Here is a 19,179-nt window from a genome sequence, read left to right on the forward strand (position 1 = left end):
TGAGGTAGGGTCTCTATTGGCACAGTGTCTGCCAGGCTGACTGGCCTGAGAGCCTCTGGGGACTGTCCTGTCTCTGTCTGCCATCTCCTCTTAGGTGCACTTGAGCACTTACCTAGTTTACGCAGTGCTGTGGCCCTCCCCGTCAAAGCCATACAGGGTCTTTGGGGACCTGGAGATAGGTCCTTCCCTATTGGATACAACCTGTCTCCTTTCTACTCACATCTTTGTGACAGAAGACACTGTCAGAAGTCAGGCTTCTCTGAGAGCTGCAGGACCACATCACTGTCGTACACCCCCCCACCCCAAGATACTTGCTGATAACCTTGTCAGGTTTTCTTTTTCTTTTTTCTTTTTTTAATCTCTCTGACAATGTTTTTATATACTTTTTAATTAATTAATTAATTAATTAAAATTAAAGTGGCGAGATGTTGGTTGGCAGCCTGGCAGGGCAAAGACTGTCCAGAAGCTGATAAAACATGATAATTGAGTCATGTGACAGAGACACAGTACCAGAGTGCTACGGAAGTTTTTGGAATGAGATGGCGTTGTTGGGGTCAGAGAGAACCATGAGTAGTTCTCAGCAGGAAGGTAGACGTTCGCAAGGAGTGTGGACCCCAAGAAGATGCCCACTGTTACTTCCTTGGCCCTCTGTCTCCTGGTGCCCAGGTCAATAATGGTATCTGTTGTTCATGCTCACAGAGGCCACTGGCTCCTGTGACCTGAAGGGCTTAGGGACTTGGGCCTTTGGCAGCTGGCATTCCTGGTCTTGCTCCAAAGCAGCCCCCCATCCTGTAAAATCTAGCTGTGAATCTTAGAGGTTTCCTTTTTCGAAGGATTCCAGGCTTCTCTCTATAGTTACCATATTATGTTCCTGGCCATAGCTTACCCTGGAGGCCATGATGGAAGGGTTAGGGAGAGAGCACAGAGATCAAAAGATGTCTGGTGACATTCTAGAGAGTGGGATGGGATGAGGGCTGCGGGCAACGGTCCTGCCTGTAACTCTCCAGTGCCCAGCAGATTGCCTGTTGGGTGGTTGGAAGGGATGTTGGCTATGATCAGGGACCAGAATGGTCGTCCCTGGAGGCTTCCAGTAGCCAGGTGAGGGGCTCAGTGGGCTAGCCTGGCACAACTAGGGAAAGCAGTACAAAAGGAGCACACTAGGGTGTGGATGAAGATGAGAATGAAGGAGGTCTAGGTCTGCATGTGCTGGCACCAAGCTCTGTTACTTAGGAGAAATGGTGTCAGGTGAGAGCAACTGGAGTCTTTCTGAATGGTCTGTGGGGTAGCAGTGGTAGAGAGGAGGAAGAGTAGAGGGGGCTCAACCTGGATGCTCTCCTGAGTGGAACTCCTTCTGTAGGTATCCACTCAGTGTGGGACACATCCGCTTGAAGCTCTGTACATGTCACTCCCTGGGGTTCTCGTCACCCATCACAGCGGGAGCTTCTTGGGGAGATCATAAGCACTCTGAAGGCAGGGATTGCCACTCGTATCATCTGGCTCTGTGTGGTGTTTGTCAACCCGAGAGAGGATGTCTGACACGTGTTCCTGAGCTTTCTGTCCAGGGAGCTGTGAGACACAGTGGTGGCCCAGGCTCTGAAACAGCAAGCCAGACACTTCCGGAGACGGGAGACTGTGGCGATGGTGTAAACAGCTGTGGCTACACATTGACTTCTCTCATGAGACTGTCTGCCTTTCCCCCCTTGGCTCCCAGGACATTTTGTGACCAAGCGTAACATTCACTCTTGAAATTGCTGCTAATTTATTTACAGTGTTTGGTGATTGCACATCATGTGCGCCCTGAGAAAAACAAGCAGGGGATTGAAAAATGATGATTTCTTTTTTTCCTGGAAAAACATGTCCATTATAGCCTGCAGTGACAGCGAGTGCCAAGCTAAACATTCAGATGAAACCGGAGCCTCTGTGTAGACAGCCCTCTGAGGGGCCGTCTTAGTCCAAGGAAGATTGCGACACTAAGACCAGACCTCTTTGCTTCCTTTTGGGCAGGTGCTTGGTGTGCAGAAGTGGGGGTGTCAGATGTGAGCTGCACCCCAGAGGGACCTGGAGGGCTTTCTCAGAATGGAATGATCTTTCTGAGGCACCCCTCACTCCTCAACTGGCTATCTTGACTCTGAGGAGGGCATAGAGATGGAGACTTGGGGCAGTGTGGGTAGATCTGTGGATTTCTTTTTTTTTTTTGGTTCTTTTTTTCGGAGCTGGGGACCGAACCCAGGGCCTTGCGCTTCCTAGGCAAGCGCTCTACCACTGAGCTAAATCCCCAACCCCGATCTGTGGATTTCTTAAAGGGAGGTTGGAGGGATGGGCCCAGATCACCCCAGCTCTCTTAGCAGAGTGAGCCTGTCCATTTGATTCTCCAGATGGGTGGTTTATATGCCCCTAATAAACTCATGGGTGGTGCCTCTGAGAGGTTTGTCCTTATAGCAGAGTCAGCGGAGGAAGAAATACAATTGTTCCGGCTTGGGACTATTAACTCTACCACATCCCCAGAGTCCAAAATAGAGATGCTGAGTCGGATGTCTCCCTGAGGGTCCCCTGGGTTAGCGGGCATCCTGCTGGCTCCCGTGACCCAGCAGATCTAGCACTTGTCTGTTTTAGCCGGTGCATGCATTTTAAATCATACAGAGACAGGTATCATCCTGGGGTATACCAGACATCTAAGTGGGATAGGTCAGACCAGTTAAGGGAGTAGAGAGGGCGGGTTCTGACTGGAAACTCAGCTTCCTCTTAGATACCCACATCTCTGGGCAGCCAAGATGCTCTAGGGCTGTGGACACCTCCAGCCCCCAGAACCTTGTTTTCATTGGTCGGGAAGCAGATCAGAGAGCTACTCACAGCGACAACCATGTATTTTGGGGAATACCTGTTGGCCGTGGCTTGGGCTTCCTTCTTGTATTTGCTGTTAATTTATGGTACTCACTGTGAGATGGATTTAAACCGAGGGAAAGAGCATACCAGGAAGATATGTCATTCATAGCAAGGAACTTTTGGTATTTGGAAACTATGAAGGCCAAGGAAAATATTTACAGTGTCCGCTGTGGGGCCTTTGTCCTGAATGCCTTTGTTTCCATCCACACACGCACGCGAAAGGTTTCTATCAGTGCCACTAGGGTGTCTGTCTGCGTCTCCGTGCTTTCTGAAACTCTGGGAAACTTGGTGAGCTTGCTTTGGTCCACCTTGGCAATTTTAAGGTTCCTTTCCTAGATAGACTAGAGTCTTTTTTTTCCCCCTTGCCCTGCTATTTCTTAGTTCAACTGTACTTCAGGAGTTAGGCACCACGCCCTCCCTCCATTCCATCGTCCTCGAGTTAAAATCTAGACCCGTGAAAAAACAAAATCTCTTGAGGCAAGAGAAGCCTGAGAAACAAGGGGTGGGGGGGGGTGGGAGGAGTGTGCTCCTGCGAGCCAGATGTTTTCCTCTCACGACAAAAGACACCCAAGTTCAGGGGCATGTGGGGAAGAAGTGTTTTCCTTTAAGGACAACATCTGTATGGAAATGGTAGCCCGAGTAATGCAATGTGACGGTTGCTATGTCAACTGGTGTATTTTCCCCTCCCCTTAAATTATTGACCAGCACAGTCAATGTTGCATAAAAGTCATGCAACTCAGTGGAATGTGTTTATGTGGCAGCCTCTGCCAGAACTTTTCATCACTTTTTTCCCCCAACTGCATGCATTTGTTTTTGGGAAAGATGGCCTGTCACTCCGCTTTAACTGTGTTCCTCCGCCCCAACCCCAACCCCAACACAGATATTTCTAAGATGTGTAACAGGCCAGTGGTGACTTAAACTGCAGGGGAGCAATAGAAAGGGAAGTGAGGAGTGGGGGACCGGAACCCTTTTAGCTGTGATGAAGAGGCAGAGCTTGGGGCGGTGTGTGCACCCTTTGCAGATGGTTCGGGGAGGTAAGAAGTGTGTTTTGGGGCGGATGACGGATGCTTGTTCCTCTTAAATCCTTTATGGAGATGGCATGGGACACGAGCTCTGTCTCCTTTACTCTGCGTTATGTGTTCTGTTGCTTCCTGGCTATCGTCTCCTTGCTGTCTGTGTAGCCTGGGGTTGTCCTCAAATTCCTAGTGACCCTTCTACCTCCACGTGAGGGGAACCGGGAAGGTAGACACGTGCCGCCATTGAGCCTGGCTTTCTTTGTTGTCTGCAATTGGCACTTGATGTCTCCACATGGCCCTCGAGTCTTCCTGGTTAAGTCACCTGTTTCCTTCTGCTCTAGCTGGCTGCCCGCTTTGCTGTCTGGGATAAAACCCACTACCATGGGTCCTTTCTGTCCCCAGCACGTCCTACTTTGTCAGCAGGATTGCTTTGGGTTAGACCCTCACTCTTGTGGTTGTGTTACCTTCAGTCTCCTTCTCTCTGACCATTTTCCTAATCTATGCTTTATGCTTTAAACACTTCATTCCTGGAAACAGCACTTTTAAGCACACAGCCTTAGATGCCACAGTTTTGATCTGGGAAAGCAGATATTAACCAGTCTCCTTGTCTGCATCCATATATGGCCACCCCCAAGGTCAGTGTTTGTGCTACTCTGGGGCATGCATTGCAACGGTCGCCTACAGGAACATGTCCCAATTACCCAGAGTTCTCATCTACATTTTGTGAAGCTGGGCACCTGCCTCTTTTTTTTGGGGGGGGGGCTTGGTCTCTTCTGTGTCTTATTACAAAGCCTGATACCTTGATCCAACTACTGTTGGTCTCCAAGGCCGGACCCTGTCCCTTGGCTGGCCACCATCTGTTGCCTCAGGCTTGGTCTTGGAATGTGGTCTCCATCCTTCCCAGACAGTCTTAAAATGCATGTCACAGAGTGTGTCACGGCCAGGTCACCCTGTTGGATCTCTACTGCTGAGCACAGTACCTGGCCTGTAGTTAGATTTGCTGAATAGGTACCACGTGCGTCACTTCCCTCCATGGGGAAACGGCTTGACAATGTTGGCTCTGCTGAGCTCTTCCCTTCCCAGACTCTGCCACTCAGTGCCTGGGCCCATTCTCTCATTGATCTCCTGCTGGCCCCTCCTGCCTGGCCTGGCCCCAGCTCTACAGCACTGTTTTAACCTGTGTGCATGACGCTTGGAATGGGGGTTTCAGCACCGATGAGACTTTCCGGATTCACATCCTTTTCCAGTGGTGCCATTACCACACATACGACCTTACGCGGGCGTCTCAACCCCTGAACCTCACTTGGAAAACAGAATGAGCCTGTGTGGCCACCGCACCTCTGCCATTGCCCCAGATGCTCACCGAGTGTTCAGACATGCCATTGTGTCAACTGTTACTACTTCGTTAGAGGGATGGAATTGTGTCTCTCCTCTCCTTCCTTGGGGTCTGAGTGGCTGTCAGTCATCTCCCGAGCACACCCCAGACTGGCCTTAGTCCTTCTTCCGCCTTTGGTGTTGGTGTGGCCATACCTCCTGGATTCTTTCTTTTCTCACATCCGGAGTGCCCACCTCTGCTGGCCACGGCCTCACTCATTCTTCTGGTCCTTGCATATTCTCCTGGATTCTTGATTGTGTGATCCACCTTTCCTCCCCGTCCCTCCTTCTGCATATAGCTTGACTGTGCTCCTATTTTATTCTGTCTTGTGCCCAGGCTGTCTCTCTTTCTCCAAGCAGGGTGTTTCCTAGGATAGAGCTCACATTTAATTCCTCAGTGGATGCAGCGAGTCTGTGCACGTGTTCCTCATGGGTGTGCTTCCTGGGCAACTGACACTGTAGAATTTCCACCTATGGCAGGACTGTGTACCATTTTGGTGCCTCCCGCTGGAGCGGTTGGAGGAGGTGGCAAACAGGCATTAGAGCCATCTTCCCCTGATGGATTTGTCATTCATCGCAGCACTCTATGCTCTTTGCTAAGTTTGCTCATTGCTGTGGCCTGAAAAATCTGTCTTGGCTTCGGGCTATCACAGCCTGTCCTCTCAATCTGGGCATGCAGAGGGGTTCAGGATACCACAAGAACATGGCCACAGCATCAGATAAGCAGGTCTTACAAGGGGCTCGTAAAGACTGGAGTGACAAACATAGACCATGTATGGAGCTGAGCTGGGTCGTCTGCGTATGTTACACAGTGTGGCTTGGTGTTCTTATGGGACTCCCAACAGTAGGCATGCTGAGGGAGGGGAGGTTGTAGTGACACTTTTGAGAGTCCTGGAATTTCGATTTCTTTTAAAACCAAAGAAGTGTTATAAGAATGTGCTTTCATTTCCATCCCAGACGTAGGGACACGGGACTGCTTCAGGCTGTCTACAGCAGCTGTGATTTGCCTCGTGCTTTAGCAAAAGTGTGGTTTTGCCAGCTGCAGATAATTTCTGAGATTGTGCAATGTTTGGAATTCTGGGAGCTTTTCAGAGGGTACATACATGTGAGGGCCCTGAGAGGTGGGGTCAATGGTTGTTGGTCATTTAAGGAGCTTGGTTGTGGTTTTCTAGTAGCTGTGGTTGAAGAAGAAACAAAAGGAAAGGAATTAGATTCAAAGATTTTCCTAATTCCTCTCTCCCCTCTATCCTCTATCTAGTGTTAGGGGTGAAATGGGGGGGAAGGACCCCCAGAGTAGCAAAGACCAGCTACAGGGGGTGTCTCTGACTCTTGCCTGTACTTGGAACTCTTCCTCCTACTGGGTTGCCTTGTCCAACCCTGATATGAAGGCTTGTGTCCAGTCTTATTGTTACTGTTAGGCTATATTTGGCCTTCCTGGGAGACCTCCTGCTCTCTTATTTGAAGGGAAATGGAGAAGGAGTAGATCTGGGGCAGAAGGAAGTTGGTTGAGGAACTGGAAGGAATGGAAGGAGGGGAATGTAGTGTATAAGAGAATAAAAGAAAAAAAAAGAAAACAGCAAATCTCAAAGAAACAAATAGTTGAACGATAGATAATTATTAGGGGATGGGGAAGATGAGGAGATATTGTTCAGAGGGTATAAAGTTTCAGTTATGCAGGATGGCTGAGTTCTCAGGCTTGGTGACCAAACGTTAATAAATTGCATTTCATATGTGAAAACATCTGGGCATGGTGATACATGCTTGTAATCTCAGTGGTAGTGATGAGCTTTCTGGCCAACCAACCTAGTCCAGTCAGGGAGCCCCAAGTTCAGTGATAGACCCTGCCTTAAGAAATAAGGTAGGTGTCACCTGCTATGACCACAAGCCCCTCCCTACACACATGCACACGCGAGCTCGCGCGCGCACACACACACACACACACACACACACACACACACACACACACACACACACACAGTCTTGTACACACACACACAGTCTTGTTGGGAGGTACTGGGCAGACGAGGTGCATGTCCCAATCAGAAGTACCATGATGAGCTTGATGCTGTCTGATAGAAGAAAGGTCTGGTGACAGAAAAAATGTGTGACGAGTATCTCGTCATTCCATTGGAGGGGATGGACAGGGTGCAGATAGCCAACAGTGGAAGACAGACAGACAGATGGACAGACAGACACACATCTCTATGCAGACCCAGAGAGCAAGTTTTCCAGGTGGAGATGACCTGTTACAAAGCTTTCTTATTGCCTCATGGAAAGTGGAAGCGACAGAGGCCTTTTCACATTGCTCTGCAGTGTTTTAAGGAACACCGGAGAACATTTCTAGGAAGCACAGGAGAGGCACAGGAGACCGTCTACACTTTGAGAATGCAGTTTGGTGAGGCACATTCACCCATGGTACCTGTGATGGAACCAGGGCAGAGGGTGCTGTGTTGAGCTAAGGATGGGGTAAAGGATAGTAATGGAGGAGCTGGTATTTGAGGCCTGGCTGGCTATACTCTCCCCCCTGTACCAGGTACCCAGGGCCTTGCCCACCGCTTCTGCTGAAGTCTTTTAGAGGCTGGGAACTGAGTGAGTAACTCGAGGCCTTGCTGAACTGGCCTTTACAACTGTCTCTTCTTTATTTCTTCACCCAGTGTTTGAGTTGTCCCGAGTGTGGCTTTGCACTTGCAGGCATGGCTCCATGTCTCTGCCGTACATTGGCAGCCCATCTCCTCTGCCCGCTGAAGCCTTACCCAGTGATTCGGACTTGTGGAGTTCTCTGAGGACACTGTCCCTTTCCCTGTCTGCAGAGCTGTCTTCTCCTCTGGGTCCCCATGACAGTCAATTTCAGCACCCCCCCCTGCCTTGGTCAGAGCAGCTAGCTGGGCTCTGCCTTCCTCTGCAAGCTGCCAACCTCTGGAGTCAGGACGGAGGTAAATTCATCAGTCCCTGGGGCCAAGGTTCTGTGGACAGTTGGAAGCTCAGCCAAGGAGAGCTGAATTTACTTGGTCCCCTCTTGCCCGGGATAAATCTGGGCCACTGGGAGTTCACTTGGGGACTTCACTGTCTTAACTTGTTTGAGAAGCCTTGGTTTGCCGTAAAATAAAATCCATCAGCAACGTCTTCCTTGTGCTCTGTGTCATCTGTCATTTGGGGAGAGAGAGAGAGAGAAATTGAATTGGTGCTGAAGCCTTGGCGGTGCCTTTCATGATGACCTGGCCTGCTGGCTCCTCTTAGCTCAGGACAAGAGGTGGGGGTGGATGGGTAGGATGGGGAGCGATATTTGGATCTGCTAGGTGGCTTTTGCTTTTTTGAAACATAGGTGTTTCTGTCTCCGTTTTGTTCCCCTTAGTGCTGCCTGGATCCGGGGTCTCTGCAGTACAGGCCCCGTAGCACCTGTCAGTCCCCCGTGCTGTCACGGGTCCCTGCGGTCCTTGTCAGCTCCACTGTCTGCATTTCCAGGCTCTCCCTTGATCAAAAACTGCCACATCCTCCAGGCTGGTTCTGGTTTGAGGCCGGGTTTATTTTAGACTGCTAAATTTGACTGGACTCCACCACGCTCATTGTTAGGTATCCTTAGCCGTTGAAGAAGAGTTTTGAAAAACGTCATGCCGCCATTTGAATCTATTCTGTAACCGCCAACAGGACTAATGAAGGCTTTGCTGTGCGCCATGAAACTCTGAAAGGTGCTGTGTCAACATGAGCTGGTATTAGAGGATTGGACATTTGTGTTATGGGGGCACAGTCTGTTAGTAAACCGAACAGCTTTGCTGGCTTGCCCTGTCCAGGCGGGAAATAATCCTCGTGGCTGTCGAAAGCCCCTGCAAGTTCTAGTAGCTGCCATTTGGGGAGTTAATCACCCTGACTAAGAGAAGGTGAGCATCAGGCATTTAATTGGCTCTTCCCTCCCAGCCTGCTGCATGAATTTTGGAACCACTGTCAGTGAAGCTAACAGGCAGGGAGAAGGGAGGCTGTTGGTCTTTGGAGGGGGAGGGGCAGGTTCTGAGACAGTCTTGACTGTCTGGCTGGTGCCTTGTAGCCTGTCCTCACAGATTCCCACTAACATGTTTCAGACAACAGAACAGGGAAAGGAGGGGGAGGTTGCTGACCCTGAGTGGTTCTCATTGTTTTACAGACTCAAACCTTTTATGTTAAATGACTTGATTTTTTGATTCCGTTGTTTTTGATTTCCCCCAAATCTTCATCTAGAAAGGGGTTGAAAGGGAAGATGCATTTAAAATGTTACATTCTCATTAAATCTATTAAATACATTAAAGTTTTAAGAGTTAAATTTAAAATTTAAAGTCGTGTGGCTTCCCAAACTCTTGGGATCAGGTACCTGGCTTGAGAAGTAGTTTTAAGGGGGTTGGAGAGATGGCTCAGTGGTTAAGGGCACTGACTGTTCTTCTAGAGGTCCTAAGTTCAAATCCCAGCAACCACATGGTGGCTCACAACCATCTGTAATGGGACCCGATGCCCTCTTCTGGTGGGTCTCGAAAGAGCTACAATGTGCTCATATAAATAAACAAATCTTAAAAAAAAAGTAGTTAAAAAAACTATCTATTAAAAAGGCATAAAAGATAGCAGAAAGCAAGCAAAGGAACTTTTGTATGAGAGATGAGAACAAAGAGGCAGAAGCCAGGGTGAGGTTTGCCTTTTCCAGGCCTGACCACTAAGTCCGGATGGACTGGTGAGTCTGGAGTGGGCCCAGGTGAGGGACCACCTTGGTCATCTGAGGCAAGGGGATGAATAAATGGGACAGGAACAGAAAATCGTGGAGTAATCCGCTCATGGTTTAGCAGGCAGGGAGCACATACGGCCTGCCAGCCTTATCTGGGCATTTCTTAGCAGCTTCCTAGACACCTGGGGTGTGTGGTGTGCTTGGACAACCCTAGTGAGGCATCTGGGGCAGGGTGAATGTGTGTCAGACCCGACTTTGAGCTGTGCAAATCACCAGGGCGGCGGCACAGTTAATAAGAATGAGATGGGAGGAAGTCTCTGAGTCTTTGCTCCAGAGCTTTCTTTCCCAAAGGTAGCCCCTCCACTCATGGTCCACCCCCTTCTGAGGGTCATGTTGCATCTCTGGCCTTTTACTGGATTTATGGTCCAAAGTCCAGAGCTGGACCCTCCATCTGCCAGTTGTCTTCATGCTACCTCCCTCTCAGAGCTGCAGTGTCCTCAGAACGATGCAGCTAATAGCTTCATCATGGGGCTGGAGGAAATGCACGGGAAGCAGGCAGGGCAAGTCTAGTGCCAGGGCATTGCTTAGCACACAGGAAGTAGTTCTCGTCCCTCAGGGCTCCTAGATAACATTTGATCTTGTGATGCATGGGGAGTTATTAGCTGTACAAATGACTGGACATTATTTAGAAAATTATGCGTATGAGTATTTTCCCTGCATGTGTGTCTGGGTACCAGATGTGTGCCTTGTGCCCACAGAGGTATGGGCTCCTCCAGAACTGGGTTTGTAGATGATCTGAGCTGTGTGTGGGGGCTGTAAATCTGAGCCTAGGTCCTCTGCAGTGGCTTTGCTCTTAACTGCCAAGTCCTTTCTCCAACCCCAAATGATTGGACTTCGATATATGTCTCTTCCTTTTATTTTATTTATTTATTTTATCATTCTAATGGGCATTGATTGGTGTTCTGCCTTCATGTATGTCTCTGTGAGAGTGTCGGATTCCCTGGAGCTGGTGTTACAGACCATTGTGATGCCATGTGGGTGTTGGGAATCAAACACAGGTCCTCTGGAAGAGCAGCCAGTGCTCTTAACTGCTGTGCCATCTCACCAACCCTTGACATATGTTTTGAATAAGAAAAAATAACTTAAAAACAAAAGGCAGAGTCTTCAAGGCTGGCCTTGAACTTGCTATATTGCTGAGGCTGACCTTGCACTTCTAACGTTCCCACCTCTGCTCATCCGTGCCCCTACCCCCCGTCCTTGCCCCTGAATGCTGGAATTGCATCATGTACACCACTGAAGTCTACACACTGAGTTTATGTGGTGGTGGGGATTGAACCTGGGGCGTCATACATGGTAGACAAGCATTCTACCAAACTGAGCTATATATCCCCAAACTTAAAAAAAATAAATGTAATTCTTAACTCATTGAGTCTTTCAATATTGGTTTGTATTTTGTTTTATTCAATGCCAATGAGGTGTTTCTTTTTTTTCTGAGCCACAGAGAGGCCACCTGTAAAATACCTGACTTGTCCCTATCATGCGACTCTTTTAATTTGTGTTTTTATAGAACTCTATAACCCTTACTCCAGGCTGGGAGATTATTTCAGTGGTAGAGCACTTGTGTAGCATGTGCAGGGCCCTGGGTTCTACCCACAGCATCATAATGCATCCCAAATGATTAAAAATGTCACCCAGTTCCCCCGCCCCCCACAAAGCACAAAACTTGTCGGCCCATGCCGTCGAAAGTGCTACCTCACCACCAGTGCGTTTGCTGTGTGACTCACACCTTTCTCTTGGTTTTCCTTTCAGTTGTGGCTGTTTACTTAAAGGAATCCTGGTGGTCCGTCGAACACGTCCTAAGAACTTCGGATCCCACACGGCAAGGGCTCATGAAGGTGAGGGCCTATGATTTTAAAGGAACATCTGCAAAACAGGTTTACCTGGGCCCGTGATAATAAACTAAAACTGAATACCAATCTCGTTTATCAGGAGGCTGAGCAGTTTTTTTTTTCCCAGACAGGTTTTCTTTCTTTCTTTTTTCTTAAATATATTATTTATTTTTAAGTGCGTTGGTATTTTACCTGCTTGTCTATGTGTGTGAGGGTGTTGGATCCCTGGAACTGGAGTTGCAGACAATTGTGAGATGCCAGGTGGGTGCTGGGAATTGAACCTGGGTCCTCTGGAAAAAGCAGCCAGTGCTCTTAACCACTGAGCCATCTCTCCAGGCTCTCCAGCCATCTCTCAGCCAAGACAGGGTTTCTTTGTGTAACCTTGGCTACACAACTCTGTTCTGGCTGGCCTGGAACTCACAGATCCACCTGCCTCTGTCTCCCAAGTGCTGTAATTAAAGGGATGTGCTATCACTGCCAGGCTGGAGCGCTTCACTTTAGTCCCCAACGGTCTGAAGAGTGGGTTCCTCTGTGTCTATGTTGTTCATGTCCTCATACTCTTTCCCAGGGGTGCTTTGTGGGGTCCCAAGTCTGACATGCTTACATAGCAAACTTTTCTTTGTCTCTTGATTCTGAAGGCTGGAGGTCCAAAAGTCAAGGAGGTTTTCTTTGCAGGGCAGTGAGGTAATTTGTTGCCTGCTCTGTCCCTGCTTCTGGATGCTCCAGCAGTTCTTTGATCCAAAATGGCTGTACTTATGTGTTTAGCATAAACACGTTGGAAGCATCATGATCCCAGGTTGAGAGTCCCACTTTTGATAAGGACATCAGTTGTACTGGAATTTGGAAGAAGAATGCCCCATCATGGCTTGATTGCCTAAAACTCATCCTAAAAAAGTTCCCGTTCACAGGTGCTGGAGGGGATTTCAGTATCTTTTGGGGGCACATCAATCAATTCTAGCATCCTGCCAGCAAGGAAAACAGGAGCATGCGATGGTTCACCAGGTACCTGAGTACCGCTCAGTCTGCTTTACATCTCAAGTTCCTTCAGTGCCTCACTTTAAAAGATTTATTTCTTTATTATATGTAAGTACACTATAGCTGTCTTCAGACACACCAGAAGAGGGCATCAGATCTCATTACAGATGGTTGTGAGCTACATGTGGTTGCTGGGAGTTGAACTCAGGACCTCTGGTAGAGCAGTTGGTGCTCTTAACCACTGAGCCATCTCTCTAGACCAGTTCGTAAGCTATAATCTGTTCCATTTCTCTGCTGTGTTGAGAAATTTTTCTATTGAGTATATTCAGGTCATGGTTATTGATAGATTTAGAAACAGATCCGGTTCTGTCCAGCATATTTGTTGGTCCAGCTCCTTCATTTGGGCTGGTCTAATTTCAGAATCGTCAAACTCTCTGTTGTGCACACAGAGACACAGGTTTGAGTTACACAGTCTGTGAGTTGTTTATTTGAGTGTAAACTTCGGTGCCTCTGATGTTCAGCCTTGGGATGGTGAGGGTGGAGTCACGGGGCTTAGCGTGCAAAAGAGTAGCTGCATTCAGCTGGAGTGGGACTAAGGAGGGAGGCAGTAATCAGCCCGTAGATCTGACCGAGGGCCTCATAACTACCTGTTCACCTGGCCGCCATATTGATTTTAGTTCTGTAGGTGAGATAAAGATTCTTTACCATCTTGAAATGGCATGTCTTTCCACAGTGGTCTAGAAAACTCCTTTCTCCTTTCTGTGGGGTTCAGTAAGTGCTGAATGAAAGGTCAGCATTTGTTCACTTTCAGTTTGGAGAATGACTTTATAGTGTCCTTTGTTCTATTGAACAGTTAAAGCATTGTTTCTAACTGGGCTGATGGCTCAGTGAGAACCTTTGTTTTACGAGCATGAGCTCCTGTCCCGCAGCCTTGTAAAAAGCCAGGCATGACTGGGTATACCCACTCATGGGGGTGGAGATAGGTGAATCCTGAGAGTTCCCTGAATGACCAGCTGAGACAAGATGGCAACCTTCCTCCTCAGGGGGAGCCTGTCTCAATGCAGTAAGACCAAGAGTGACTGAGGAAGACACCCAAGGTCCTCTCTGGCCTCTGTGTGGGCGTTAGGTACCATACCATAGCAACACACCAACCAAACACACACAGGTTGAAAATTTTAAATTAAGTCCTGTTTTTTAAGCAAGTTTTGCTCACAGGTAATTTGTGTACCATAAATTTACTCTAAAAAAAATACAATTCCATGATGTTCAATAGTCTTTTTTAAATATAATTTTTATTTATTTTATTTATATGAGTATACTATAACTGTCTTCAGACACACCAGAAGAGGGCATCAGATCCCATTACAGATGGTTGCGAGCTACCATGTGGTTGCTGGGAATTGAATTCAGGACCTCTGGAAGAGCAGTCAGTGCTCTTAACCGCTGAGCCATCCCTCCAGCTTTTAATAGTCTTAAATCAATCACTGCATAATATTTTCATCATTCTAACTCTGTTTTTGGCTGAATGACAGTCCAGTGTATGGACTGATGACATTTTATTATAGAGCCTTTGGCTGACGGATATTGAGTAGTGCGCACTTCTTAGCCTTCACGAGCCTTTTTGTATGACTTTTTATGAGAACATGCATTTTGAATTTTCTTGCGTATAAACCTGGAAGCATAATTACTGGTCACATGGTATCTCTCCGTTTCATATTTTGAGGAACTGCCAGGATTCCCCGCACAGTTACCGTACCGCCTGACTGTCCCACTGGCAGTGACAGTAGGCTTCGGTCTCTCCATGACCTCAGCAATGTGTGTTGTCATCTGCTTCCTCTCTTCTCCGTCTGTGGTGGTTTGAATGGGAAATGTCTCCCAGGGTCCCCTGTACTGGAACACTTGGTCCCCGGTTAGTTGCTCTGTGTGTGGGGTTGTATTTAGGAGATGAAGCCTTGCTGAAGGAAGTGTGTCACTGGGGGAGGGCTTTGAGGTTTTAGAGGCTTGTCCTATATCCTGTCCTCTGTCTCTGCCTCTCTCTGTGTGTCTCTGTCTCTCACTTTATCTCTGTCTCCGTCTCTGCTTCCAGGTGTATGGGTAAACATGTGACCAGCCAGTTTCCTGCTCCTGCTGCCTGTTTTCCCTGACTGTCGTCATCTCTTTCCCACCATGATGTCCCCCATCCTTCTGGAGCCTTACAGTACAATAACACTTTTCTGCCTTAAGTTGCTTGAGGTGATGGTGTTTCATCACAACAGCAGATCAGGAGCTCACACGCCATTCTGCAGGTGTGAAGTGGTACCCTATAGATGTGTGGTTGTGCAGTCCCTGATGGCTAAGGATACTGAGCATGCTATTTTATACTCGCTGGCCATTGTATGTTGTGATGGTTTGTATATGCTTGCTTGGCCCAGGGAGTGACAGTACTAGAGGGTATGGTCTTGTTGGAGTAGGTGTGTCGCTGTGGCTTTAAGACCCTCATCCTAGCTGCCTGGAAGTCAATATTCTGCTAGCAGCCTTCAGACGAAGATGTAGAACTCTCAGCTCCTCCTGCACCATGCCTTCCTGGATGCTGCCATGGTCTGCCTTGATGATGATAATGGACTGCACCTCTGAACCTGTAAGCCAGCCCCAATTAAATGAGTGTTGTTCTTATGAGAGTTGCCTTGGTTGTGACGTCTGTTGACCACAGTAAAACCCTAACTAAGACATATGTCCTCTCAGGAAGAATGACTTTCCTTAGACCACTTTCGGATTGGGATATTTGGACTTTTGTTGTTGAATTGTGTTCCCCACAAATTCTCTGTGGGAGTGTTTTGTCATGTAATTGTGATTGAGAAATCTGCAAGGCTCTTTTCCCGTTCTGTAAGCTGCCTGTTTAGAAAGATTACACCCAGGTTCAGTAGATGCTATTACAGACGCTCTGCAAGGTTTCCTTCCAGAAAACTGATGCTGCCTCGAGACTCAGCAAAGGAACGAGGTGTGCTGTTGCCCCACCCCCTTTGTCACAGGCGGACACAGTGGCCATTTGGTGACTGCTGGTGCCGAGTGCTGAGCAGACCCTGATAAAGAATGTTCCAGAATGAGAGTGGTTGCTTTTCTCACTTCCCATCTCTCCCAGGTTTGGATTAGGAGCCCTCCCCCAAGTTTCTGAGTGTGCGCTGTACGTATGTTTATGTTCTGAACAGAAAGAACTTAGCAACCTGTGCCGTGACATTCTATGCTCTCACCCCACCCCATACATTGGGGTATTTCCTTCTGTCGTTGGTAAGATTTTTGTCTTTGTTTTTTTTAAATAGGTTTTGTTTCTTAGCCACTTATTTTTCACAAATTACTAGAAAAAGTGTCTTAATGCTATCTTTGCTAATGTAATTAGTGGTCCCAATGAGAACTTAGAAATGGATCTGGGGTTGGGGATTTAGCTCAGTGGTAGAGCCCTTGCCTAGGAAGCGCAAGGCCCTGGGTTCGATCCCCAGCTCCGAAAAAAAGAACCAAAAAAAAAAAAAAAAAAAGAAAAAAGAAATGGATCTTAGTTTTATGTTTTGGGAAATGCTTCTAAGTCAAAATTGGATGTCATGCATTTCTTTCTTCCTGTAATGGAATTTGACAAATTAAGCACACTCCTTTCTTTGCCTTCTTCTCCTGCCAGCGTTTGATTGGATGTTTCCCCTCTGCCACATGTAGTCTGCTCCTTACTCTACTTTCCCTCTGGTTTCATAAGCTGAAAAAAATACGGCCTCCCAGATGGTACCCATTAGCTCTGAGATCAGCTATTTCTTAAAGCCGAACATCATCTGGCTGCCTGGGTCTGAGACAGACAGGAATGGGTCAGGTCTGCACATCTTCCTAGAGCTGGCTCCAGATGAAGGTGCCAGATCTCCACATTCTGTGTCAACGAGGAAGTCTGTGGACCCCGGACACTTGGTGCTGGACGCTAGGGCAATGCAAGCTGCCTTATTATTAATCGTTTTAAAAGCAGACAAGAGCGCCAGTAAGGCGGGCCACTGGCTAAAAGTGCTTGCCGTGATGACCTAAGTTCGATTCCCCCAAATCCATGTTAAGGTGCATGGAGAGAACTGACTCCATGAAGTTGTCCTGTAGCCTCCACATATGTACCATGTGTCTACCTGTGCGCATCATGTGCTACTGTGCATTCGTGTGTATGGTATATGTATGTGTGTATGTGTAAAGACAGAGCAAGAGATGGAGCCCACAGACACACAATGATAACAGCAGACAGTGTTTTAGAGCTCACTCAAAGTCTCTCACCCCCCGAACTGGATCTCAAAGAATGACCGGGGTCTCCCAGGAAACGCAGACTGAGATCCCACAGCTACAGATGCTGTTGATGCTGAGGAGGACGATAATTTTAGAGTCTGGTATTAAACATAAAACTAGGGTAGGTGGTTTACTTGGTAAAGTGCTTGTCATGCAGGCACGAGGACCTGAGTTCAATACCTGGAACCCACATTAGAGAGTGGGACATGGTGACACATGCGACCCCAGAGCTGGAGGGTCAGGGCACATGGATCCCTGGTCAGCCAGCCTAGCCTACTGGTGAGTTCCAGCTTCAGTGAGAGACTCTAACTCAAAAATTAAAGTGGACAGCACCTGAAGAGTGATATGTAATGTTGGCCTCTGACATGTGCATGCACACACATACACACACACACACACACACACACACACACACTCACACACTGACACTCACATCTACTCACACACATCCACACACTCACAGTCTCTTGCACACACATACACACATTCTCTTGCACATGCACATATCCACACCCACACACCAACACATAAACACACTCCCTACATAAACAGGAACATACAACACAAATAAGTAAAGTTGATAGTAAACCCGTGCACTGATGTTTGCAGCAGATGGTCCCTTTCCCAAAGCCTCTCAGGTCCGGTGGACGAGGAAGCAGGAGGGACTCAACTGCTGTCTGGACTTGAGTAGGTTTGCTGTTTGGGATGGAGGAGCCCTGGCCTGTGAACCCCAGCCTGCATCTTGAGCTAGCCCTAGCCCAGCTGTCTCAAGTTGTCTTTGGAAGGAGACAGTAAAATTGGTCCATGAACTCGCTTAACCTTTTTGAGCTTCAGTTTCTGCACCTGTAAGCCAGGCCCTGCACAGCAGATGAGAGTCAGGTGACAACATGTGGGTGGAAGTCACAGCTTGGGGGTGTGGATCTGGAGATAATGTGGATCCGTACACACACACACACACACACACACACGTGCACACACACATACATGCACACACACATGCACACACATGCGTGCACACACATGTGTACCACATTGGCTGTTACGTAGCAGATTTGTAGGAAGAAAGCCCAGCACCATGAGACAGTCATCATGTCAATAGCTGGCTGCCTTCAACCTGTACACTGCATTTTCTCAGTTACTTGTATTGCCTCAAGGGCTGTTTGTAGGATTAATAGGTCATGGTCTGGCTGTGTAGACAGACAAGGCCATGTAGCCATGTCTCCTGTGAATCCAGAAGAGAGGCTCGATTTCAGGTACACATTTGCCCTTCCTGGGTCAGGTGCTCAGAAGAATCATAGCCGGGAATGTGCTGTCATTTTGACTTGTGTAAGAGAAAGCTTCCAACTGGGTGGGCCCAACTTTGACCACAAGGCAGTTTCCTTTCTTGGATGACTCTGCTATGGGTGGACGGGAGGATTCTATTATATAGCTTAGTTCAAGGTGGGCCTTGAGTCCTTGTAATGCTCTTGGGTTGGGACTCCAGGGTGTACTTGAAATCTGTCTCAAGTTTTGAAAAGTCTGTGGCTTTTGCTGTGGCAATGATCCCACTCTCTCGCCCCCTGCCGCTCATGGGCAGGGTAGGGATGTCACTGTGTTAAAATGGCAGATTGGGTTATTTCAGGACACAGACCCTCTCATGGGATGGTTGACCTGGTTGCCCTGGAGGCAGCTTCCTATTCTGTCACGCTTGGCAGAACCCCTCTGTCAGGCTCTTGTGGACTTACAGACCTTGTCTGTGGGCGGGAGTCTTCCCTGATACATTACTTCTTACTGCCTTTAGTAAGTCAGTGGTATTGAGACTTTGTGTCAATCACAAGCAGCCTGCCTCACCTGGCCCTACCTCCAGCCGCCTTCCTGTCTGGTCTCACTTGCTGGGGGCCCCTCCTTCTTTTTCCTTTTAAGGTTCAGTCCTTTGGGGAAAGGATCGTTCTTTTTGTTCTCAACACCATTGTTTTTGGAAGACTGGAGAGAAGGCTGGACAGCGATGACATGTTTTTCTTACCTCACCCTGCGAAGGAGCAAGCTAAGGTTCTGTGGAGAGATGGAGCTGCGGTTGGATTTTACTCAATCAAGATGAAAGGTGAGG

The 19,179-nt window shown here is 48.0% G+C and overlaps 1 protein-coding gene across 18 annotated transcripts in view; it reads left to right on the forward strand.

Annotated features, from left to right (window-relative positions):
- Positions 1-19,179, forward strand: part of Fam169b (family with sequence similarity 169, member B) — an 89,769-nt gene that overhangs the window by 31,322 nt on the left and 39,268 nt on the right. For 16 of the 18 annotated variants that reach the window (XR_010063057.1, XR_010063055.1, XR_010063051.1 and 13 more), the window contains 2 exons: positions 11,764-11,849; positions 18,996-19,173. Coding sequence is in view for 10 of the 18 variants with exons in the window: in XM_039101015.2 (XP_038956943.1) it covers positions 11,764-11,849; positions 18,996-19,173 (264 nt within the window). In the remaining 8 variants the exon portion in view is untranslated. Of the gene's footprint in view, positions 1-3,398; positions 3,918-7,927; positions 9,149-11,763; positions 11,850-18,995; positions 19,174-19,179 lie in introns of those variants that run through there. The other 2 variants (XM_039101010.2, XR_010063056.1) reach the window with 2 other exon arrangements.

This window comes from Rattus norvegicus, chromosome 1, assembly GCF_036323735.1.
Source record: "Rattus norvegicus strain BN/NHsdMcwi chromosome 1, GRCr8, whole genome shotgun sequence".
In the NCBI taxonomy this organism is placed as follows: Eukaryota; Metazoa; Chordata; class Mammalia; order Rodentia; family Muridae; genus Rattus; species Rattus norvegicus.